This window comes from Rhinocladiella mackenziei, assembly GCF_000835555.1.
Source record: "Rhinocladiella mackenziei CBS 650.93 unplaced genomic scaffold supercont1.10, whole genome shotgun sequence".
NCBI lineage: Eukaryota > Fungi > Ascomycota > Eurotiomycetes > Chaetothyriales > Herpotrichiellaceae > Rhinocladiella > Rhinocladiella mackenziei.
Window position 1 is genome coordinate 815,037 of NW_013550595.1, and position 24,973 is coordinate 840,009.

At 49.3% G+C, this 24,973-nt stretch overlaps 8 protein-coding genes across 8 annotated transcripts; 5 read left to right on the forward strand and 3 right to left on the reverse strand.

The window, feature by feature from the left end:
* Positions 1 to 203: 203 nt before the first annotated feature.
* Positions 204 to 2,311, forward strand: Z518_10971 (uncharacterized protein; the record flags this gene model as incomplete). The annotated part of the gene is made up of 2 exons (XM_013411480.1): positions 204 to 719; positions 767 to 2,311. The coding sequence occupies 2 exons, from the start codon at positions 204 to 206 to the stop codon at positions 2,309 to 2,311; spliced, it is 2,061 nt and encodes a 686-aa protein (XP_013266934.1).
* A 1,854-nt stretch (positions 2,312 to 4,165) lies between these two features.
* On the reverse strand, positions 4,166 to 5,062 carry Z518_10972 (uncharacterized protein; the record flags this gene model as incomplete). The annotated part of the gene is made up of 1 exon (XM_013411481.1): positions 4,166 to 5,062. The coding sequence occupies one exon, from the start codon at positions 5,060 to 5,062 to the stop codon at positions 4,166 to 4,168; it is 897 nt and encodes a 298-aa protein (XP_013266935.1).
* A 314-nt stretch (positions 5,063 to 5,376) lies between these two features.
* Z518_10973 (uncharacterized protein) lies at positions 5,377 to 6,477 on the reverse strand (the record flags this gene model as incomplete). Its single annotated transcript, XM_013411482.1, has 1 exon — positions 5,377 to 6,477. The coding sequence occupies one exon, from the start codon at positions 6,475 to 6,477 to the stop codon at positions 5,377 to 5,379; it is 1,101 nt and encodes a 366-aa protein (XP_013266936.1).
* Positions 6,478 to 6,785: 308 nt separating this feature from the next.
* Positions 6,786 to 7,748, forward strand: Z518_10974 (uncharacterized protein; the record flags this gene model as incomplete). The annotated part of the gene is made up of 1 exon (XM_013411483.1): positions 6,786 to 7,748. The coding sequence occupies one exon, from the start codon at positions 6,786 to 6,788 to the stop codon at positions 7,746 to 7,748; it is 963 nt and encodes a 320-aa protein (XP_013266937.1).
* A 271-nt stretch (positions 7,749 to 8,019) lies between these two features.
* Positions 8,020 to 9,855, reverse strand: Z518_10975 (uncharacterized protein; the record flags this gene model as incomplete). Its single annotated transcript, XM_013411484.1, has 1 exon — positions 8,020 to 9,855. The coding sequence occupies one exon, from the start codon at positions 9,853 to 9,855 to the stop codon at positions 8,020 to 8,022; it is 1,836 nt and encodes a 611-aa protein (XP_013266938.1).
* Positions 9,856 to 12,107: 2,252 nt separating this feature from the next.
* Positions 12,108 to 14,386, forward strand: Z518_10976 (uncharacterized protein; the record flags this gene model as incomplete). Its single annotated transcript, XM_013411485.1, has 2 exons — positions 12,108 to 12,723; positions 12,777 to 14,386. 2 exons carry the CDS (start codon positions 12,108 to 12,110, stop codon positions 14,384 to 14,386), a joined length of 2,226 nt encoding a protein of 741 aa, XP_013266939.1.
* Positions 14,387 to 14,827: 441 nt separating this feature from the next.
* Positions 14,828 to 17,917, forward strand: Z518_10977 (uncharacterized protein; the record flags this gene model as incomplete). The annotated part of the gene is made up of 4 exons (XM_013411486.1): positions 14,828 to 14,917; positions 14,966 to 15,268; positions 15,316 to 15,951; positions 16,004 to 17,917. 4 exons carry the CDS (start codon positions 14,828 to 14,830, stop codon positions 17,915 to 17,917), a joined length of 2,943 nt encoding a protein of 980 aa, XP_013266940.1.
* A 1,507-nt stretch (positions 17,918 to 19,424) lies between these two features.
* Positions 19,425 to 23,004, forward strand: Z518_10978 (protein kinase C-like; the record flags this gene model as incomplete). Its single annotated transcript, XM_013411487.1, has 3 exons — positions 19,425 to 19,911; positions 19,965 to 20,231; positions 20,285 to 23,004. The coding sequence occupies 3 exons, from the start codon at positions 19,425 to 19,427 to the stop codon at positions 23,002 to 23,004; spliced, it is 3,474 nt and encodes a 1,157-aa protein (XP_013266941.1).
* Between the last annotated feature and the right edge of the window lie 1,969 nt (positions 23,005 to 24,973).

Sequence of the window (24,973 nt, forward strand, 5' to 3'; positions counted from 1 at the left end):
GAGGAGTTAAATATGGGCTGTGATTTCAAGCTAGGCGACACCAAAACAGGTCGATTGGCCAATCACATGAAGCGTTGGAAGGGAACATTGTTCGAGGCTCTGCTTGATAATATGTGCTCCTCAGCTCCTCATTGTGCCAACGAACAAGTCCCTATCACCCCCACGTAGGGTATTCAGGTCTTTTCACCATCAACACCAGTTCCATGGCTGACTCGAGGAGAACGGAGTACGTCGGTGTTGAATTGGACGACTACGACGGGGAAAGTGTCCGTACACGTACGAGCCAGTACAGCCGGCTATCCGAAATCAGTTTGATCAAGTTCCAAAATCATAGACGGCGTTCAAGAGCTCCTTCCGGAGCTTCTAATCGAATTCGAAAATTATTTTCCAAGGGATTATGGCAACGGGCACCGTCTCAGATCAAAATCTTCTTTCGGGAAGCCTTCATCGACCTCAAATCACTCAACTGGCGGCATCAGTCTTGGCGCCTTCTTACGATTCTGAGCCCTGTTTTCGTCATAATTGCTCTCATCATCACGTTGACTGTGATCACCTCTGGCAGGCTGTACAGCAACAACGAAGCTTGTCGACCAGATTCTGGGTTCTATGTCGGATATGATGACTACAACATTTGGGCACTCTCTGGTTTCTTCCAAATCACCCTGGGCTTTGGTCAGTTTTCTTTTACTACAGCCAAGATCATTGACGTCGGTTGGGATGTACGTACGTCTATCTCGCCTCTGGAAACTGGCACTGACCTCAGCAGATCATTGTCGGCCGCGGAGGACAGGCCCTCCTCGTTATCATCTGTTTCATTGTCTTCTCGAAAGCGTTGGTTCGATCAATGGAATCCTCACCTGTATCCTACGGCACCTTCGAAGCTGTCACCTTACAAAACGGCACACTGACCAGCACTCTCAAACTCACGCGAGACCTGCTCAAAAACAAAAATTGGCGTGCAAAGGCTGCTGTGATCTGGATGGTGATCAGTGGCATTTTCGTCCTTGCCTTCCCAACTCTAGTCAGCGCAATGACTGGGTACTCAGCCAACATCAAGTCCTTTGTTGAAGTCGATACCGGAAGCATGGTGCCCTATTCCGACTTTGACCTGGTCAGATATATCGTCCACGATGCTGACCGAATCAGTGATCAATTGGGAAAAGACTATAAGGTCACGACTGGCAGGTACGGGTCCGGTGAGGACATTGTCCAACTGGAAAGTTATCAGTATTCCGACCGTTGCACCTACATGCTGTATCCTCAGTATAGTTCCGACGACTCGCTGGATTGGTCAGATGCAGCAGAGGATCCGATGTGTGAATTTTACTGGCATGTTTCTGAATATGCTTATAACTTCGGATTCCTTGGTCTAAATCAGACAAACTCCACCTTCAACAACAGTGGTGAAATTGTTCAATTGGAAGCACCTAGCCTGAACATTAGCGCCATCTTTTGGAAGCAAGGTTGGCTGGATTATGGATATATAGATTATAACTGGCATGATTATCCTTTTGGCTTCTGGTGGGAGACCGATGACGGAGATCAACCATTCCACAACTATTCATACCCAGTTTTCACCAATGGCGACTTCACCTACGATTTGGACCAAATCAATCTGAATGGTCGCTGCCAACAAGAGAACACAACTTACAAATGGGGGTTTTCTTTCTTGATCCTCTTCATCGTTATCGTCTTCATCCTCGTCTGGTGCCTAGGAATGTACATCATGTGGCTCGATGCTTTCTTCAATTCCCGGTTCGACCGTGCTGGGCGGTCAATGGGACTTCAACGCGCAGTTCTAGATTTGGCAAATTGCATGCGAGCAAACCTCGGTGATGAGGTCCCTGAGATGCTACCAAACGCCAAATTGCAGGAGAAAATCCGACGGGAGCTCAAAGGAGGCCAAATAACATACCAAATGCTGGATGACAAACTCCTACCGATCAGTCGAGCAGCTGAACTCCGCCTTAAATGGCGCGAGGTCCGGTCCAAAGAAGGGCTGAAGCAGTGGTTCAAAGTGAGAAAATATACCTTGGTCCTTTTCCTAGGATCACTCGGATTCTTGATTGCGGCCATAGCTGGAACTCATGCGCCCTTGTTTTCAGCATTCTTCATGGTGTTGGGTTCGAGCATTGCTCTCTTTACGGACAGAGAGCGTAAGGGTCGGTGGTTGTTTCTGATTGCATTTGTCATTCTTGCAATCGCTCTTGGTCCTGTTGGACCGTATGTATATTTGGACAAGCACCATTACGCCATCATTTGGCTCCAACAGGATCCTTACTGGACACTCATGTGGTGGATGAACTATTGATGACGATCTAAGAGCTGGGCTTTCTCAACAAGCTCGAGGTACGACTATTTTATACAAATCTTACAAATCTTTGTATACTATCTATCTCCCCAAAACCTTTTTCAACCATTGAACCGGCATGATTGTTCTCTTCTTGCTCTTTGGGATCATCCAATCTTGATTCAGGTGCATTCCAGACCCAAAAACTCTCCATCAACGAACCAAAAAACATTCCTATATGGTAAGCGAATTGTGCTCAAGTTTCTTAAGAGCTAGGCAAGGTTTCCACTGCAGGAGCGGTGCTCGAATCGTACAGGAACACTATCCGACCCAAAGGTGTAATAGCTGCAGCTGCTTAGGCTTTGCTGAAGATGGAGACTTATCGCAAGAAATCACCCCACGGATAAGTCAATTCGCCTGCCGCCGTTGGAGGACGCTCTATTACGTCGGCATCATCGTCCACTCTGGAGACGATTGTCGAGTGGAACCCAAAACTTTCTCGCCGTCGGTAGATAGATATCTGCCCCACCGACGCATTGAGAGGTGGCTGTTGAGGCTGCTCGAGTTCTCTTCAGTTGGAGTGTTACTCTTCTGCTGCTCACCGTTGTTGTCACCGCCGTTCTCGCGTTTGCAGCACGACCATGTTACGGACAGCTTGAAGGCTACGGATCTCGTTCAATCGCCATACGTACTGGTCTCATGGCATTTGCCTGTACGCTGTTCTTGGTTGTATTGGCTGGCAAGGCCAACATGATCGTGATACTGACAGGAGTAAGCCACGAGAAACTTAACGTCGTCCATCGTTGGGTCGGAAGCGTCACACACGTTCTCAGCCTACTATATACAGTCCCATCTCTTCTATGCTCCGTCACATGATAATGGTTACACAGACTTGCACACGGAGTTCAACGGGTGTGGAACAGGTGGTGGTAATGTGGCAGAGAAGTCCGAATGACGATGAACAACAACAATGATATCTTCTAATTATCCCTTCTTATAGTATAGCGGTACACCTCCGCTGGCAATGCTGACCGCCTTAGTGACCTACCGCAGCCTTCTATTCTGGCACGCCGACAACATAAGCGACTCCTGGCCATATCTGTATGCGACCCTCGCGCTATGGATCGTATCGTATCTCGCTCGGACATTCTGGCACACTAGGCTGATACACCTCTCGAATGAATGGTTCGCCGCTTCGACAACAGTCATGACCAAGTTTCCAGGTGGGATGGCTAAATAGAGATCCTGAACCCTTTCTGGCAACTTCACATGGAAAGCAGGGTAGCATTGTTTCCTGCGATTCCCTAAATCAGTTCGCTAGACAATCATCTTTTCACCATAGTTTCTGCTCCGACACCAACACGAGCGCCAGCACTAGCAGGGATTAGCCAGGGGGAACGGAGAAAGTCTCCATCTTCTCAAAGCCGCCTCGCTTACTTTTCTCGCTCGCCCACATTCAGGATTCACTCCCCACCTGACCTCTTTGTGTTCCAGCAGGGCATGATGTGTAGGGATTAGATACACCTGTAAATAAATGTATCAAAGGGGCGCAGAATGTTAGACAAATCATTGTCCTTGGTGCTTCCCTCCCTCGTCTTCATTCCCCCCATGAATTGCGTGTTCTCTGAGTCGGAAGTTGATGTGATGATTACTGGTCGGCTCGTGAGCACATCTGAAGCAGCGAGAGAATGCATAAACGCTCATTCGAACTGGACTTTGTTTTACACCGGATATAATCTGTTTGAGAAAGTACCACAAAACAAACATGTCAAACTGGAACAGGAAAGATCTGCATGTTCGCTGGGAGCTAATCTGGTTCAGCACGATTTCTGCCGTTTGGCCTTCCCCTCTAACATGAGAACAGTTCTCTGGCTATCAAGTAGACTGAGTCCTTGTGTCAAGGTTTTGTTTCTCTTGTTTAAGCTGGTTTGTTTTAGTATAGGTAGCTGAAAGCCGTTGGTTCTGCTGGTGAGTGGGTTGAGTCGATATATTGACACCCTCGACAATATCAGTATGCTGAATGGAGGGAATTGACGTGGGAGGGAAATTGGAAGTCGGTGTCGTCGGTAGTGGACTCAGCATGTATGGCGAAATGGTATCAGCTGGGCTTATCGAATCGGGGTCCCTGGACCTGGAGATATTATTGTTTGTGACTAGTGGAACGGGATAAGCATAAGCCGGCTGATTGGAACTGTATTGAACTGGTCGCAACATGGGTGTCTGGGGAACTTGATAGACCATTGCATGATCATTGGGGCCGTACAGACCTTGAGGCTGAGAATGGCTATTGGTCATCTCTGGTAGCGTGTAGTATTGTATGTTGGATCTCAATGATGGTGACACGTACGGCATCATCGGCCAACTAGGATATATCGGCCACAGGTTGGTTATTTGCTCATATTGTGTTTGCTGAGGATATTCTTGATGTGCCCTACGCAATTGATGCTGCTTTAGTCTCTGCATCTGCAAAACAACGTTGGTGAGGCTTTCGATGAGCACCTGTTCAGTCTGTACGCATCTATTCAATTTTGATCGCATACTCCTGATGCTCTTCTTCAATGATTTGATGGAAACCGAAGAGGTGGTATTAGGATCTATAGCCTTGAGTTTGATTTCCGCTTTCTTCAATAGCCTGGTCTGTCTTTCCCTGCGGCGTTCTTCCCCAACCAGAGCTTGGTGTAGGTATAGTCGTTCCTGTTGAAGCTCTGAGTATTGAGCTGTGCAAAGTGCTGGTATGGTAGTTGAGAAAGGGGCGTCTTGGAAAGACGACATAGGTTTTGTAGTATAGGAAGAGCTCGAATGGAATTTGGTATCTTCTCTTGTCCAGGTTGAGGTGCAAGGAGTTGCAATCCGAAAGAGTCTGCATCGTCAGCTTTTGAGAACGGGTATCAGCGACTCTCGTGATGTTCATTGTCTTCGATCGGCCAACCTCACAAAGAGGCAAGGACCAGCCACTAGCGGTCACTTGTTTCACAGCCGCACAGGAATGTGATGTGGATCGCACAAAGAAGCTCAAGTCACATATCGAGTACAGCTTCAACATGGTACGCCCCATTGTCTGGTGCAAGAGAACTTCTGGCCTTTCTTCAAATATTCCATCCACCGTGTCTTGCAGCTTCAGCGAATCGCCAGATGCCAGCATCTCTAGCGGCCTTTTGAACAATTCCAACCTCTTCATGACTAGCTGCTCGGTTGATTTCTGCGTATCTCTTGTCCTTGCTGGCTTTAGATCCTCTTTTCTCCTTACCGACGTGGGCGTCTGGATAATATTGCTCCATGACGTTGACGAAGACGTCTTTTCCGAGTGCTTCAGCCAACCAATTCATGATTTGCACGCCTTCTTGTTCTTTGCCCGGCATAACCAAATGACGTACCAGCACACCCTTTTTGGCGATACCATCTGCAGTGAAACATAAATCGCCGACTTGTCGGTACATCTCTTGAATACTTTCCCTTGCAGCATCGGCGTAGGCGTCTGCCTTTAGTAGCCTTTTGCTTGTGTCATTACTCCAGACCTTGAAATCTGGGAGATAGATGTCGACCAAACCATCCATGAGCTTAAGGCTTTCGAGGCTGTCGAAAGAACTGGTATTGTATACAATGGGAACCTTAAGTCCCATCTCTCTTGCGCTTAGGATTGCCAAAGCCACCTGGGGAACCACATGTTCCGGAGTCACAAAGTTGATATTGTGTACATGGCCCACCTCCTGCAACTTCATCATCCATTCCGCAAGTTCATCGGGTGTGAGATCAAATCCAACCTTTTGATGTGCTATATCGTGGTTCTGGCAAAATACGCACCGCAAATTACACCCACTGAAGAAGACGGAGCCGGATCCATGATGTCCTTGGAGGCACGGTTCTTCGCCAAAATGGGGTGCGATAGTCGATACTTTGACGGTTCCGGCACCAATCAGGCAATGTCCCGTGGTCTCATAGCGATTCACGTTGCAGAGCCGAGGACAGAGGTTGCACTGGCGGAGGTGGGCGTAGGCAGCAGATCGTTTCTTCGCGGCGTTGGCTGAGGAAATAATGTGGTATCTAGGTATATAGTCATCGAGAAGGAAGGGCGGAGCAAGATGAAGGTTTCGTCGGACCGACCTGGTGGGAGCGAAGGCTCCTAAGGCATCGTTCACAGCTGTGCTTTGCCGGGTGAGTGCCGGCCTAGCGAGGAATGACCTGAACATGGCGCAGGCTGGAGCAGAGAGGTTTCATTATTGTTTCCAGAAAGATGTAAAGTTCCTGGGCATACAAAAATACAAAACGTTCCGGTGAAGAAGCCAGCAGCTGCAGTCCCAAGTCAAACAAATTTTGGGCTGCAACAAGACGTCATTTTCATCGGCACATCTTCGCTTCCTCAGGCTGCAGCCTCCTTAATAACGGGAACAGATATATCTGTCCACACCTCGCTCAGATAGGGGAGTTTCTTCACATTATCGCTCGTCCTCCTTTCTGGAGGCTTCCCCTCGATCCTCCTTCGCTCATACCAGCAAAAATGCGTGCGATAATTGCTGTTCCCATCACTCTCCTCCTCGTCATCCGAGCATATACTCGCCAGTCACTGACCCCAGTCGGGATAGCAGCAGCAGCTCTAACTGCGACCATTCACGCTCTCCATCCTTCGGCGGTTCCGTTTGCGCTCCTATGCACATTCTTCCTTCTCGGGACGACGGCGACCAAGGTGAAACATGACGTGAAAGCCACTCTCACACTGTCAAGCGGCGGCAGCCCTGGCGGAGAAGGTCCTCGGACGAGTGTTCAAGTATTTGCGAACAGTGGTTGTGCCAGTTCGTTAGTCTTATCACACATTTGGCTCTATGGATTCAACACTGCTGGAGAGCACACGTCAGAATGTTTTGGAGAGGGGAGTGACAAGACGGCAGACCTCCTGTTATTGGGCATCATGAGTAATTACGCCGCCGTTGCAGCAGACACACTTTCTAGTGAACTGGGGATCTTGTCCAAAAGCCGACCGGTGCTCATAACAAGCCTTCGCACTGTTCCGCCTGGTACCAACGGTGGTGTCACATTCGCTGGGCTTTTAGCTGGGATTGCCGGAAGCGTCGCCATTTCAGCAACGAGTCTGTTGTTGCTCAAGTTTTGCGAGGGGGCCAAGGTAGAGCCTTTAGAGCTATTCATCTTTATAAGCACGCTGGGAACACTTGGGACGCTTTTGGATTCGCTGTTAGGCGCAATATTGCAGGCGTCCGTGATCGACCGTCGGTCTGGAAAAATCGTCGAGGGACCAGGTGGAGTGAAGGTGCTCACAAAGCCTCGTCAATCGCAGCCCGACAGCCCTACCCATCAACAGAAAGTCAGAGACAGAACTCACAAAGGTATTGAGAGCCGAGTCATCAATTCTGGACACGACATCCTGGACAATAACCAGGTCAACTTCTTGATGGCTTCCATCATGAGCGTATGCGGAATACTGGCAGGGAATGTTGTATGGAGATAATATGAATGTAGTTCGATACTATCGTTTTCACGGTTCGTTAGAGAATCTATGCCATACAATTATTCCCATATCCAAATATCCTTCCTTGCATTTCATCCTTTGCCAACAGGGTGTCCCATTTCCAGCATCCGACCAGGTCATGTATTATTGCGGGTATCACGTCATCCCCAGCTCAAAAATTAACGTCCAAATTTCCCAAACACCACAACATCAAAGATTCTCCTCCCAATTTCTCAACCAGCCAGACTCCACGCTTTCGTAATTGCGATGATCAAAGAACAAACCATACTAAGGGCATGGCCATAAGGTACCAGCCGGACAATTCGGAAAACGGTCGGGGTGCTTTCGATGACCCATCACTGGAGGGACTAGCTGATTGTGTGGCAGACGCTAAAGCAGATGTCGATTTTGAACTGCTCTTTGTAGTCTTCGATGACGCTGCAGTCGGAATAATCGTAGTCGATTCAAGTCCAACTCCTCCAGGCCCGAACGAGACACTTTCGCCACCGATAGTTGTGATTATCTGGGGAGCATTGGATCCAATGCGATAGGTTGTGCCGCTGACGACGGCCTCACTACTGTCCACGGAAAATGTCAACCCCTCCACCGTGTAGATAATAAAAGGCGAACCTGCAACACCGCCAGGACCCAAAGTGGTACTGGGTAGCCCGACGCCATTGGAACCTATCGACACCTGAGTTCCATCGACTGTGATCGTTGTCGCTGGAGCCCCCTGGCCAATCCTGTATGTTGTCCCGGATATGATCGCCACGGTCGGACCAACAGTAAAGGTTAGCTGGCCCACAGCCGTGGTAATCGTAGAGCTCGGCACCGGAGAAGTCACCGCCTCATCCTGCTGTATTGGGGGGATCGTTATGGTACCGGCTGGTGCGACAATTTCCGAGGGTCGCACAGTAAAGGAGACTCCATTGGCTTCGACGACGGTCGGAGCAGAAGTCGGAATGGCAACAGTCTGAGATCCAATCACGACGTTAGACGGAAGGATGACGACAGGGACGTTGTTGATTGTGGTGGTAATTGAAGGCGGCGGAGTTGGTGACGCTGTCGCAAAAGGCGAGTTGATGATGGAAGCGATGATATTGCCTAGTCCGGTGGTCGTTGGCGGTACTGCCACCAACGTGCCAAGACCTGGTCCCAGGTTGTTACTGACGGAAGGAAAATTTGCATTGGTCGCTATTGGAGATGGATTATTGGGAGCCCCGGGTCCAGGAGACGCCCCCCCATTGTTGCTTCCGTCAGAAGGAGGGTTATTGTTATCATTGTTGTTAGATCCACCCCCGCCGCCATTTGATGGGGGGTTGCTTTCACCCCTGGTAGGAGTTGGTGGAGGGGACTGAAAATTGACATCTGGCGAAGTAGTCGGTGGAGCCACCACAGTTACTGGTGTTTTCTTAGTAACAATGACAGTACTGGTGTAGTCCACACTGGAATATACTGCAGAGGATGGAGCTGTGGAAAAGGCATCAGGGGATGGGCCTTCAGAAACTGCGGGAGTAGGAGCACCACCCGTCACAACTTGGGGATTATTCCCACCGTTGAAAGTGCCCGCTTCTGGTTGACCGGTTTTGGCAGGGCCAAAAGAATCAGCGGATGCGGACAACGAGTATTCTGGGTCGATAGTCCCGGCCAAGGGCATAATTGTTGCTTGGCAGGCTGGTAAGGGAGTGACTAAAGTTGGAGTTTCTGTCATGGACGCATTGCTGGCTGTCACAGTGACATTGAAACCTTCGGTCACGGTGACGTAGACTGTAGGAGGAACGGATCCATAGTATGTTACAGAGCCAGTGCATGTTGAGGACTCCGTCGGGGTGTTGGTATACGTCGTCGTAGAGCTCGTCGAGTTGGTGAAGTCGTGTGGGAGTGATGTTGGTGGCCCGAAGCTGGATGGTGTTGACTGATCTGTATAGGTCCCGGTTGGCGTAAAGCTAGTGACTGTCGTTGGGGTCAAGTTCGATTCAGGTGCAGTAACGTTTGTAAAAGGAAGACCTCTGCGCATAAATCCGAGGGGTGTCTTTTTGTCCAGATCCAGGTTCTGCGCAGGAGCGAGTGCAGCAGGCAACGTAACGAGAGACCAGAGTATATGCATGATGCAGTGAAGAGATGTTGCTTCCAACTCTTTTGTCCAATCTTCAAGCGAGTGCGGAATATATATTGATTAAAACGAATGACTGTGCGAACGAGCGCTTTGCAAGGAATCCTCAATTCTTCATGGTTGAACCGTGAGCGGTCGCGCCCATCCGGCGATATTTCACCGCCAATTCAGGATTTCGAGGGCAATTGCTAGATGGCAATCTCGTGGAAAGCGAGTGTGGGAGACTGGTTCTCATAAGAATGCTGTCGAGTGCAAAAGCAACGCAGGAACAGGAGTAAGGACAACACGAGGGCTCCTTCGTGAGTAGATTCTGGTCGCCAGCCGGCCGGCTGTGGAGTAGAAAAGAGGGCTGAAGAGTTCTCAGACTGTCGAAGTGGCGACGCCGACAACAGATGTGTTTGGTTGACCATTCGGTGGATCTATTCCCGCCAAATAGGTGGACACGCAGGCAGGAGGAGACACTGGAAGGACTAGGATTGGGTGGGCGGGGAAGCATGAGGATCATCATCAATAGGTAGAAGTCCAGCCAGTCCTTCACAGCCTCGAAACCCAAGAGCCCACAGCATCCATGCTGGAGGATTGCGGGAGGATTGTCGGCTCAAAACCCACTAATTAGGTTGGAGAGCTTGGTCGTTCTTGCGGCTTCATGCTTGGATGAGGGCCGCCGCTCAGCCAGCCTGAGGCCTGAGCCCAAGGGAGGCGACATTGATTGCACCATGACATTGGCTGCAGAGCATACCAAGAGGCTAGAGGCTATTGAAGGCCTTTCCCTTTCCCGTCTTGACACACTGAAGGATGCTGTCGACCATCATTGCAAGATGCAGCACATTTGAGATTGTGGACCATTCACCGCCAGTAGCTGGCCTTCTCCCTCCTCGGCCATCAAAAATTCATCCTCATCTCCTGCTGACTTTAATCGATTCCTTTCACGCAGGGGTAGCCGGGGTCCGGACGATCGACGGTATCCCATCTCCCACCGCGTCCTCCAACAAAGATGATGGCTTTTTCCAAACGTGACAGTTGCCTCAACAGCATTTGCCGAGCAAATTCAGCCTGTCTGCCAGGTTTTAGAATGACCCAATCATTCTATTCCATGTCACATGGGCTTGTTAATAGCCACTCCAGATTGTTCGAGTTTGGTCGACCATTAGATCAACGGCCTAGGCCTTCAAGTCCATGTTACGGGCTGCGACCGGGGTAATCATGCCACAGGCCGCCAAGCCTGATTGAAACGCGGGACCCGCCGAGTCTGCCTTGCAGTATCAGAATTCACGCAATTTGCCTTACGGGGAATAAGGTGGACAAAAAGAAGAAACAATCACGACGATCCCTGGTGGTTGGAAAGAATCCATTCACACATAATACCATGACAGTGGGAGGCGACAATCTCAATCTCTTTCTCCGTCGATTACTGATACGAATTGCGCCCAGTTATGAAGGAGGAGAGAGGGTTGCATAAGTGTTCCCATAACCGAAGACCCCCAAGGGACATTTTTACTTTCGTCAAAAGAACTCTTGCTAGTGTTTGGTTGTATACTGAACCAACTCGATGGATAGAATAGAGAATTTACATATTATGCATATAGACTGATTGAGAAGTTGTAAGCATACTTGACGGGCACCACTTTTGAAATCCACGACCGTGGAAGGGCATTCGTCATGTCTTACTCCGAATTTCATGTCTGAGAGCGGCTGAGCTGGCACTTTTGTCGGGTTACGCTCGCATCGCAACCTCGCAAGAGAAAATCAAATAACTCTGATCCTTTTTCATGGAAGCGTGGTCTTGTGAATGTCTGGGTGACATTACTATCATTGCCAGACAGGTATCGCTGATCGCGGTCCTGAAGTTGTTGGCAAGGGGCATGGGCTGGCAGAAAGAACTCGACTATCAGCCGAAAAAGCATCGGATGCCCTCGCTTTCTCGGCGAGAGAACCTCGTTCCCCTGGGATTCGGCCGAGCTTTCCTCTTCGCCGTAGTATGGTCTAGCTTGGTTTCCATCTGCATCCTGAGATATCTCTTCCACCCGCCTTTTGTGCCCATACATTTGTCTTCCATCTTCAGCTCCCTGTCTCGCCGACGTCCGCTCTTTGTCAAGTGCAGAATACAACTGCAATACTCTCTCGTTAATCACGTTCGTTTCTCTTCGGCAATCACAATAACGCCCTATCTGTCGCTCAAACTTGCAACGCGACCAAGAATCCCCCAATATGCTAATGTGCTCCGGCACACTGACATTCGCGATATGATGCGCCCTACGAATCGAATCTGCGCTGGGTCATCTTTTCCTTCACTTCCTGGCAAACTCTTAATCGCACTTTGCCTTCTCCAATCTTGTCTAGCTGCAAAAGCAGAACCCCAGCCTATCGTTGCCACCACTGGCACCGATTTCTTTGGTTATGATGGGCTGTGGTCTGCCGTGAGCATTCGCCTTGGATCGCCGCAACAATGGCTTTCACTTCTTCCCAGCACACTAAGTCAAGAGACGTGGGTTGTTGGCGCTTCTGGCTGCGATGGAACATCCACCTGTGAAGCCTTAAGAGGAGGGCTGTTCCTGACAAACGAATCGTCTACTTTCCAACCCCAAGGTCTCTATGAGCTCAACTTTGATACCCAGCTTGGTTACTCGGGGTCGGGATACTATGGTTTGGATACCGTGTATCTCGATGATGTGTATTCTGCGCCTGGTCAGATCGTCGCGGTGGTCAATTCCACCGACCAGTGGCTTGGGAGCTTGGGTCTCGGTGTTCAACAGACTCGCTTTGGTGGCACCGAGAATTACTTGCCATTGTTGTCTAGCCTGGTCGAGAACGGGAGTTTGATTCCGAGTCACAGCTATGGCTACACTGCGGGCGCATTTTACCGTATGTGCCATCGTCCTTTCCGCGGGCTTTCTGGTCACTAACTTCGATCGCAGGACTAAAAAGTGTCCCGGCCTCATTGACATTGGGAGGGATCGATGCAAATCGATTTGTTCCCAATGATATGACATTCTCCCTGAGTACAGACTACGCTCCCATTGTGGCCATCAATTCGATAACGGTCTCTTCTTCACCTTCCAATGGCGAATCTCTACCGAATAATTGGGATTCGAATCCTCAAACGCTCCTTGATGGTTCGCAAGCCGACCTATTCACCATCGACTCATCAACGCCATTTTTATGGCTTCCGGATGAAGTTTGTGACTCTTTTGCAAATTCCTTGAATCTCACTTACGACGATAACCTGCAACTCTACTTGTTCCCCGATGATAACCTGTCATCCCCCGACGCGCTCACCGCTTGGAACTTGACTTTCACATTTGCTCTCAGTAATCTTCCTGGTTCTTCAGACGTGATCGAGCTGACACTACCATACGACGCATTCAATCTTCAGCTAACCTACCCATTTCCAAATCTAGACGCCAACTTTACCTCGCCTCCCACGAACTATTTTCCCTTGCGCAAAGCAGCTAATTCGACCCAATATACGATTGGACGGGCTTTCTTACAGGAGACCTACCTAACGGTCGATTATGAACGGAATAATTTCTCCATTTCACAGGCGGTATTTACTTTGGACGCCGTTAGCAATGTCAATCTTATGGCAATCTCTCGTCCCGAGGACAGCATATGGCCAGGCCCGGCTAGTTCGGCAGACTCTGGACTATCCACAGGCGCCAAAGTTGGTATTGGGGTTGGTGCTGCCGTGGGCGTCTTAATCGTCGTGGGCCTGGCCTGGATGTTTTGCTTCAGAAAGAGGAGTTCGAAGGGCAGCAGTTCAGGCGAGAAAACCAAGAGGCGAAGTTTACTCAGCCGAATACACCGAGCTCCAGATTCGAAGACCTCGGTTTCTGAACTTCTCGGTGACAAGCGGCATCCCACTGAGGTGCCGGCAGATCCATCTGTCTCCCGATTCGAACTCTCAGGCAATACTCCAATTGAAATGCCGGCTGCACCAGTGTCCCCACGATATTTTGCTAGCAGCGAGGATGGTACCCGAAGGGAATCTGCAGTGATGAGGAATGATCCCAGACGCCCAGCAGAGCTCGAGCACCGGACTTCAATGACGAAAAGTGGCGATGTTGCTGCTAGTGAACGATCTGGATCCCCAGTTCCCCCTTATTCACCTGCAGAGATCAATAACAATCGCAACAGCAGTAGCGTGAGTCCTTACAGCCCCAGGAACAGCCGTGGGTTTGGAACCATATCCTCTGGCGAGCAAGGTATCAGCCCGGTCGCGGGTAGCGATGGCCACTCTCATCAATCAAGCAACAGTAATAGCCGAAGCATGCCCAGTCCAGTATCGCCGGAAGCGGTATCGAGACCGCAACGCCAATTCTCAAGCGGCTCGAACATCAGCCCCTCCACAAATACCAGTCATAACACGCTTCTGATACCTCAGCTACATGGACGTCCGCCGTCACGCTCACCCAGTACTGGCAGCAGGTTTGTTGAAGAGGGTTTGAGTACAGTGACGGAAGAGCAAGTGACCAACACATCAGCGCGATCTAATCATCCGGGTCCTCGATTTAGTTGGGAACAGTAATGCTTTAACGCTATGTGAGACTGGACATCTTGTGGTATCATGACTGTGAATGACTTGAATGTTGGTAACGATATCCTGTTTTTCGAAATGGTATTTAGCGAAGCAAAAAGTTGAAATCTTGTAAGAAATGTTTATAAAGACAAGGCTGGATACCATGTCTGCCCACATACAAAAGTGGAATCTGTAAATGATTTATTACCAAACACGCTTGTTGAGTTGGGAGACATAATATTTTCTCGGCACCTGTGGCAGCTTTTGATGTTGCGTAATAGTTCCCTTGTGCTTCGCAGGTATTAAGCAAGGCTCCCGAAAACACCAACCCGCATTTCTCGATCCGTCCGCCTACGAGTTGAATGCACACACAGCCTTAATAATAAGCTTGTTTTTTTTGCTGCCATGGGCTCTCGTGTTTGCCTAAAGAACTCTCTGCTGTGAGATATTATGGCTCTCACGAGCTGGAAAGCATTCCCTTTTTTCAATGTATCCCAAATCCCTGTGCCTGCTAATGAGGACGGCTCATATGTCATCGATGTACGTTGTGATCTCCGAAATCTTTTCGCCTATCTGACTGGTGGACAGAACGATGTTGTGTCGTTGACTACAGGTTCTGATTCCCTATTCCTTGGATCTTCTGATGGCTCGGTGCGGATTCTTTCTCGTGCCTTGAAGGTTGTGCGCCGCTTTCAAGCTTCAGACGCCTCGGATGCTTCAGTCACCCACCTAAAACAAATACCGAATACCTCGTTTTTGGTCACCGTCAGCGAGAATCTCTCAACGGATCCGACCTTGAAAGTCTGGGCCTTGGACAAATTAGAGAAGAAGACAGGAGTCCCTAGATGCTTGTGTGCAATTGGAGTTCAAAATGGCAGGAGACAATTTCCGGTATGGACGCCGGCGTCCACTTGTTGATTCTATGCTGAGGGCTCTAGGTGTCAGCCCTGGTGGTCCTGAATGATCTGACCCAAATTGCAGTGGGATTCGCCAATGGATCTGTCACAGTCATTCGAGGAGACTTCATTCATGATCGAGGAACCAAGCAAAGAACAGTTTTCGAGTCTGAGGACCCCATTACCGGCTTGGAGGCCCGTCAGGGTTCAACCAAAGTTCTCTATATTGCGAACACAGCGAAAATATGCAGTCTGATCATATCTGGCAAGGGCCAAGGTCAGCCAGTACGGAACGTCGACAACCGAGGATGCAATGTCGGCTGCATGACACAAGACCACGAGACTGGAGATATAGTCATCGCTCGAGAAGATGCTATCTATTACTATGGTCCAAATGGACGCGGACCTAGTTATGCGTTCGAAGGCCCGAAGAAAATTGTGAAGATGTACAACCAGTATGTCGGTTTGGTCTGCCCACCACGAGTAGCACAGGTGTCCAAATCCAAAACATTTAGAAGACTTGGAGGTGACGAGATAGACGAGCTATTCAGCAGTTCCTCCTTCACCTTGCTTGACACTGATCTCAAATATATCGCTCATACCGAGTCGCTCTCTTCTCAGGTCAAAGAGGTCTTTGTTGAATGGAATGAGCTCTTTCTTTTGACCGTGGAAGGAAAGGTACGATGTGATCGCCAGTTAGACTCGAAATTGGTTTGCTAATTTGAAACAGCTATATAGGTACCAAGAGAAAACGTTGCAGCAGAAGCTCGAGATTCTCTACCAGCGAAATTTGTATATCTATGCCATCAACCTCGCACAAAAGTCAGGTGCGGACAAAATTCAACAAAACATTATCTTCCGAAAGTATGGTGACTATCTCTACCAGAAAGGCGACTATGACACAGCCATGCAGCAGTATCTGAGGGCCATTGACAATACCGAACCATCCCAAGTCATTCGACGATTTCTAGACACGCAGAGGATTCACAACTTAATCGACTATCTCGAAGAGCTGCACGATCATGACAGAGCCACTGCTGATCATACAACGTTGCTATTAAATTGCTACGCCAAGCTGAAAGATACTGAGAAATTAGATGCTTTCATCCGAACTCCAGGAACCACCAAATTTGATGTCGAAACCGCAATCTCAATGTGTCGACAGGGAGGATACTTTGAACAAGCGGCATATCTGGCCACCAAACACGGCGAGAACGAATTGGTCATCGATATATTGATTGAGGACTCAAAGAAGTACGCCGAAGCATTGCAGTACATTTGGCGTCTCAATCCGGAATCAGCCTACCCGGTATTAATGAAATATGCTCGCAGCCTCATTGAACATTGTCCGGAAGAGACGACCAAACTCTTCATTGAATATTACACAGGACGGTATGCCCCGAAAAAGGACGTGCCAGCTGTGTCCGAAGTTCAGGCGCAGACTGAGGGAGGAGCCTTCCAAAGCCTCTCGGCTCTCTGGACTTTGCCATTCATGAATCGATCCTCTGCTGCTGACTCGGCCGTTCCGGTCAATCAACCACCGGAAAGCAACGATCAGACTGATGATGCTCCGGAACTCAACCACAATCCAGTATACACGATACCACGTCCTCGAAGCGCGTTTTCTTCATTCCTAGCTCACCCCTCAGAGTTCATCACCTTTCTCGAAGCTTTGATTCTCCAAGAAGATCTGTCCAAGAAGGACAGTTCAGACCTGTCCACTACCCTGTTCGAGATGTACCTTGAGGCTGCAAATAATGCACGAGGCAGTGCCGAAAAGGAAAAATGGCAGATAAAGGCCACCAGCTTAATAGCTGATAACAAGTCTGCATCACCGGCTGCATCGTCAATTGATACTTCGAATGTCCTGCTTCTGTCTTCTCTGTCCAAATTCCCCGCTGGTACAACGTTGGTGCGGGAACGAGCGAACCTCTACGCTGACATATTTCGATCGTACACCTCGGCGAAAGACACATCTGGAGCAATATCAGCACTGAGAAAGTACGGGGCAAAGGATCCATCCCTCTACCCACTTGCTCTTGGTTATTTTTCTTCATCAGCCGAAGTCCTCAAAGAAGCCGGGGTCAAAGAAGAACTTCAAAACGTTCTCCGCAAAATTGACCAGGAGAACCTGATGGCACCACTGCAGGTAGTGAAAGTCCTATCCCAAGGCGGGGCTGTGATGATGGGTATGGTTAAAGCGTATCTCTCTGATAATATCTTGAGGGAGCGCAAGGAAATCCAGGCCAACCGCCGGTTGATCGACTCCTATCGGACAGAAACTGCGTCCAAAAAATCGGAACTGGCAGACCTTGGATCGAAGCCTGTAGTGTTTCAAGCACGCCGGTGCTCATCGTGTGGTCGAAACCTAACGTTACCGACGGTACACTTCATGTGTAAGCATTCGTTTCATCAAGAATGCTTGAACAAACCCGGACTGGGTATGAACGAAGACGACAAAGTGGAATGTCCCATTTGCAAACCCGGAAATGACACCATCAAAGCAATTCGGCGCCAGCAGGTAGAGAGTACGGATCAGCATGACCTGTTCAAAGCGGCATTGGCCAGAAGCAACCATCGATTCGGTACCGTTAGCGAATTCTTCGGACGGGGAGTAATGGGGTCAACGCCCACTACAGAATGATTTGGTGATCAAGGAAACAGCCCCGAGATTCGTCATCAATAGAAGAGAGAGCCACGGACAATATATCAAATGCAGCTGCGTCGCAATTGACTTCGACAAACAGTAGGTGATGGCATTTGAAATATTGACCGGAGGCATATGAGCCGCCCTGGCCTAGTGCTCGGCCCAAGTCATAGAGGGTGTTCATCCAGGTCTGATCTTGTTGCACTTATGTGCGATGGTGTTACCCTAAACTAAACCTGGCTGAGACCCCATATCTCTCAGCCGCATTTTCATGGCACATAATGGAGGATCCGACGTGGATAGGATTTGCTGGCTGTGTGAGATCGGTGGGGTCGCACGGTCCCCCCAGTCAGTTGAATGGCGGACTTTCCCTCTTTCAATTTGTAGGGCTGTGCGGTGAGCAGTGACAAGGGGAGTTGAGGGGTGGAGCCCGGACATGTAAACAACATGGCGCTGAGGAGATGAGGGTATAAGTGGGCGAATACTAGATACCCGTTCGGATACTCTGGAGTCGGTTAGGAGGATATTCGTCAGGCATTTTGAAGGATACCGGGGTTTTGCAGTTGTTTTGTATCTCATTCCGGTGAAGAATAATAGCCTATAGCAGTTGATCCAAGAACAACAAGTCAGGGGATCGATACGGGGTCGTTGAAGACCCTCGTCTGGAAGGACAACCATGGCTACTGGCCGATGAGCCTCCAGGATGTTAGCCATTCCAGCATCCTGCTCCTCCCTGTTATGGCGCTTCTTGTGTAGCTTATTGTGCATCAAGGTCCGTTGTAACCGGAGGTTCTGTGCGTGTCAACTTTTGTCCTTTGGGCCGTGGTCCTCGCGTGACTAGTACTCGCACTTCCGGTAAGTGAGATCATCATCAATTTGAAAGCCCATCAGTCAGGGCCAATTTAGTTACTTGCCTTTGGATCGGTAAAACCTTTTTGGGGGGGAATCGCCTCTCAATCCTAAATTTTTGGTCACAAGCATTTCCTATTCGACGTCATCCTCATCCGTTGAGGGGGACTAGAAGTTTGTGGATAAGTGTCTCCTGTAGCGTGACAACAAGAGAAGAGCCAATGTGTGGCGTGGTGGGCGGAGCTCGGCACAGTGCAGGACAGGACCGCAGGTGGACCGAAGCGACTTGAAAAGCCTGCGAGTGAGCCTGCGAACCACTTGCACCAGTGACCAATCTGACTTGACCGGACCACCAAAAACCATCACCACCAACACCACCACTTACGACCTGTGCTACATTCTCCCAGGCCATGAATATTCTCATCTGTTTGCCAGTACCAAGGTGATCCTCTCTCACCTTCCAGTTCCCTTGACCTTACCGCCTCTCCTTCGTGTGAGCAACATTCTTCCATTGATCCTGCCTTCGTCAACAAATGCCAGTCCAGTCCCCTTGTCAGAGCATCACCCGACTTGGCCCATGACATTGCACGCCCGTTGAGGACACGGCCCAGCAGGCACAAAATCATCGACTTCCTCCCTCTCCAGCGTCGCCACCATGGCAGACACCGACCAGGCCATCGCCGAGGTCTACCGCAAGATCGAAAGGGAAAAGGCGCTTATCAACGCCGCCACGCACATGCGACAGTCCACAAACAATGCTGCAGTTCAGGCACGTGTTGACAGCAACATTCGCGATGGAAGAAGAAACATCAACTATTTAGAAGACAAGCTACAAGAGTTACAGCTTCGCAAGCGGGGACCAAATGATGATGCTGCACCCACCCCGCCTGTCCACGGCGGGCCTGGTTATCGAACACCTGACGGACGTGGACAACGGCTTTACCATGGGGAAGGGGGCCCAACCCCTCCGCCGAAAGACCCTCGAGGATATTTCCCTGGTGAGCGAGGGGATTATGGAGATCCCGGTCCAGGTGGTTATAGCCAGGGCGGCACTGGGATGATGCCACCCCGGGCTCCGTATGGAGATCCTCGACCGTACTCTGCTCCCGTTCCCAAAGCTCGTCCCAATTTCTCAAAATTAGGTATGTCTCTGAATTACTTAGGCCCCGTGACATGTCCTCACAATTTGTTCCAGATCTCATTAAATATGATACCCCATATCTCGGCCCCAAAATCCAACTCATGCTCTCCCAGCTCGAGTTCAAGTTGTCTGTAGAAAAGCAGTACAAAGCAGGCATTGAAAAAATGGTGCGACTGTATCAAGATGAGGGTGACAGAAAAAGCCGGCTGGACGCAGAAGGTCGTCGCATCGAGAGTAATCAGAAGATTCAGTTGCTGAAACAGGCATTGAAACGATACATGGATTTACATGTTGACATTGAAACATCGGATGGTGCTGACGGTAAGCAAAGTGTTTGCACCACCTTTTGATGATAGCACTGACATTTGCTATAGACGACAGTCTCAACGCCCCAAACATGCGAAAACCTCTTACAGGACACCTCGAAATGCGCATTCATGCCATCAAAGACGTCGACCATGCAGCTTCTTCTCGATTTTCCAGAGGGCCCGAGACCTTTGTCATTATGAAGGTGGAGGATAACATCCGAGCAAAAACTCGAGCGACAAGGACCGACAAATGGACAGAAGAAATCCACAACGTGGATATCGACAAAGCAAACGAGATTGAGCTGACTGTTTATGACAAGGCCGGTGATCGGCCAACCCCAATCGGGTTTCTATGGATTCGAATTTCGGACATCGCGGAAGAAATGCGCCGGAAGAAGATCGAGTCCGAATTTCAACAAAATGGGTGGGTGTCTGCCGATAAAATGGCTAACGCCGGCAGCCCGGGTAAACCAGGCCCTGACTTTCAAGCTGCTCCATTTATGCCTCCTGGGGACGCAGCTGGTGCCGGTTCCGCTGCCGGTTTTGCTCAACACACGCAACCGGTAATGATCGATTCTTGGTTTTCGATGGAACCAGCAGGTAGAATTCACCTGACGATGAGTTTCCAGAAGCAAACTGGAGCTCGTCGACCTTTCGACATTGGTCTCAACCGTCAAGGAGCTGTCCGTCAAAAGAAGGAAGAGGTTCACGAAAAGCAGGGACACAAGTTCGTCAAACAACAATTCTACAATGTCATGCGCTGTGCCCTCTGTGGAGATTTCCTCAAATACTCGGCCGGCATGCAATGTGCAGACTGCAAATACACCTGCCACACAAAATGCTATCCCAAAGTCGTCACCAAATGTATCAGTAAAGCCAACTATGAGACCGATCCCGATGAAGAAAAAATCAACCATCGGATTCCGCATCGGTTCGACAATTTTTCAAATATTGGTGCAAATTGGTGTTGTCATTGTGGTTATCTCTTGCCACTGGGAAGGCGAAATGCGAAGAAATGTTCGGAATGTGGCCTTACATGCCATGCCCAATGTCAGCACTTGGTTCCGGACTTCTGCGGTATGTCTATGATCGTTGCCAATGAGATCCTGGAGACTATTCAGAGAACAAAACACCACAACAAATCTTCTTCGGTCAGTTCTGGCTTGAGTAGTCGGACATTGAGACCCAACTCCGGCCGACCGGGTCCGACATCTCCTACTCAAAGTTTTGTCTCGGATGGGAATGCATTGACACCCCAGATATCGAATCAATCTTATGAGACTCACGTGGAGCCTCCTCCCAAGCCCTCTGCCGCAGCAATGAGTGCCGCACAAAATATGATGTACAATCAGCCCCAGCAATCTCAGCTTCCGCCGCAGCAAAGGCCTTTGCAGCAGCGAGCAGTCTCCACCGCGGCAGTCCAAGCGGCCACTGCTGCAACGGCTCGACCATCTTCCCAATCATACAACCAAGGCTTCTCGGATTATGGTCCTCAGAAAATGCAAGCTGATCGTTACGCCAATGCACGACCACCGGCTCCAGAAGCCCAACCACACGCTTCGTATGATCCCCGTGCCTACCAAGGGTACGATCGACAGCCGATGCAGCAACCCATGGCCCAACATCAGGCCCCGCAGCAAGCATTGGCTCAACAGCAACGACCCCAACAGCAAGGTCAACCGAGTTATGCTCCAGCACCTATCAAACCAGCACCTTCACAACAACAACAAGTGGCCACTCCGCCATCGGGACGTGGTTCAGGACCAAGGATTGGTCTGGATCATTTCAATTTCCTTGCTGTGTTAGGGAAGGGCAACTTTGGTAAAGTCATGCTTGCGGAGGCTAAGAGCTCAAAGAAATTGTATGCCATCAAGGTCTTAAAGAAGGAATTCATCATTGAAAATGATGAAGTTGAATCGACCAAATCGGAAAAGAGGGTGTTCTTGATTGCAAACAAAGAAAGACACCCCTTTTTGCTCAACCTGCACGCCTGTTTCCAAACCGAAACGAGAGTCTACTTCGTCATGGAATACATTTCCGGTGGAGATCTCATGTTACACATCCAACGTGGACAATTTGGCCTTAAGCGAGCTCAATTCTATGCTGCCGAGGTATGCCTGGCTCTCAAGTATTTCCATGAGAACGGGGTTATCTACCGAGATCTGAAGTTGGACAACATTTTGCTCACATTGGATGGTCACATCAAGATTGCCGATTATGGTCTTTGCAAGGAAGAGATGTGGTATGGTTCAACAACGTCCACATTCTGTGGTACACCTGAATTTATGGCTCCGGAAATTCTTTTGGACAAGAAATACGGTCGTGCAGTTGATTGGTGGGCATTCGGAGTCCTCATTTACCAGATGCTGCTTCAACAATCACCCTTCCGAGGAGAAGACGAGGACGAAATTTACGATGCCATACTTGCCGACGAACCTCTGTATCCTATTCACATGCCCCGTGACAGTGTATCGATTCTACAGAAACTTCTGACCAGAGAACCCGAGTTACGGTTGGGAAGTGGACCTGGTGACGCACAGGAAATTATGAGCCACGCATTCTTCAAAGGTGTCAATTGGGATGACGTTTATCATAAGAGACTGCCAACACCGTTCAAACCAACAGTCAAGAACGAAAAAGATACCAGCAATTTCGACCAGGAGTTCACAAGTGTGACGCCAGTTTTGACACCAGTGCAAAGTGGTAAGTTCAAATCGAAGATTTTGCAAGACCTGTTGCTAATAGATCTGCGCAGTCCTGTCGCCGGCTCACCAAGAAGAGTTTAGGGGCTTTTCGTATTCGGCCGATTTCATTTAGGAAAACAAACCAAAACTGAAGGGAAAAAGCAGAGGCATCGAACCCAACTGATTGCGAGGAAGTCGAAATCCAAGGGGAAGGACTGAAACTGACACCATTCGGGTAGTTGCTGCCGACTAGTCGACATTTTCAACAAGGAGATCCAGAAATGTTTTTTTTATTGGTAGTAAACTATGCCTGAGCCAAATTTGGGGAGGAGAGATGATTTCCCAGATTGAAATTCAAGAGACGATCCGACGATTTTGGCAGAAATTGCCTACCCCCCACAAGTGTTGAGAAGACAGGCTTCGACGGAATCAAGGATCGAGGCAGAACTGGATTCTGAGCATGAATTCGCTGATGAGAATGAAAGTCGACGTCTTACCGGCTATACGAGTACGGGTATGGATGTGACCTTTTTGATGGAATGTGATGTTTGATGAAGTGAAATGAAGTTGGGCCGTTTTGGATCGAGTTAGATTGAGGAGAGCACGACAATGATGAAGAACGATGGACGACAAAGAATGAGAGATCAAGGTTGGATGATGCCGGGGGCAGATCAGATTAGCGGCGACCGACGAGAGATGAAATCAGGTGTGTAGGAGGAAGCGCGGTTGAATTCAAGATTCGAAGCCGATTGAATTGAATTGTACCAAAGAACAGAAGCTCTTACGTCGACTGACTCTTCTTGTCTCGAAACTACTCCGTTCTTCACACGATATAGCAAGATGACCTGGGGTGCGTGATTGGCTCGGATTCTTGTATTGCGATATGGAGGAAAGCAAACTTCTGAATGCCACAGCCCAGGGTTTCCGCGGTCAAGGCAGCAGTACAAAAGAATAAATATAATTATGGATAGTGACGGTGGCTTTGGAGCTCGAGCAGGCAAACACATAGCTGACAATCAAACCTGGGCGAAGTGGTCATACGGAGTACTCTCGCTTGTGTCTTCATACCCTCTGTCCACATCGTCGGCTCGGGCCTCGTGGGCCTTTCTGCATCCTTTCGCATCTCCCAACTTGGGTCCCGGAAGTGGGTAACAAGGGAATTTGGATATGACCCAGATAGTGAATCTGTCGAGGTTTAAGATGAGAAAGGCTTGGAAAGGGAAGAACGGTTGTATGAACATGATGAGAAGGGAAAGGGAATTGGAAAGGGAAAATCCTGCTCAGTTTAAGGCTTGCTGTAATTTCTTTACCCTCACTATACGTTTGTCCCATAGACATTTCTTTCAATTCCTTTGAGCACTCGACTCTCCGACTGATCTAATCTTGGACACAAAACCCCTCCCTTGCCCTATCATTATGGCTCTAAAGTTGACTCCTTCCCCTACTACGCCCCCTGCACCGCTTGCAAGCAGCGGCACAGCAAGACTGGTTCTTGGATGGATTATACGTTCTATTGATGGTACGGGTAAGTTACGATACGAGTTCAGGATTTACGTCAGCTGATCTGAGACAGGTAGACGTTTCCTATTGAAGACAGAGGGTTACAGCCGTGTCGGTCCCGGGGCTGTCGTTCCCAACTTCGTAGAGTGAGCCTTGTTCATGTCCTTCCTAGAAACTGCGCAAGGAAGACGACCGTAATGAGACGGGGATTGGCACTGTTTGCTCATTGAGCCTCCTCTATCGCTTTCGCTGCTCTGACTTGGGGTAGGGCTCGGGTTGGCATGATCCTGCTACTAAAAGGACAACCACGGTCAAGGATGAGGTGTCCCTCTAACGGAGAGAGCGTCACTTTTTTCATGCATGATAGAGCACCTCACTCACGATGAGTATCCTTGTGTTGAGTATTGCCGTCAACAAAGGATTGCATGGAAGCCATGATGGGACGGTAGAAAAGTGGTGAATCGTGTTTCAATTGGTTCAATAAATGAAACAGTTCTGCCCATCCATAGTTGGAACTTTGGAATCCTGCTGAATCGCATTTTCGCAGCCCGATTTACCCACCTGCAAGCAC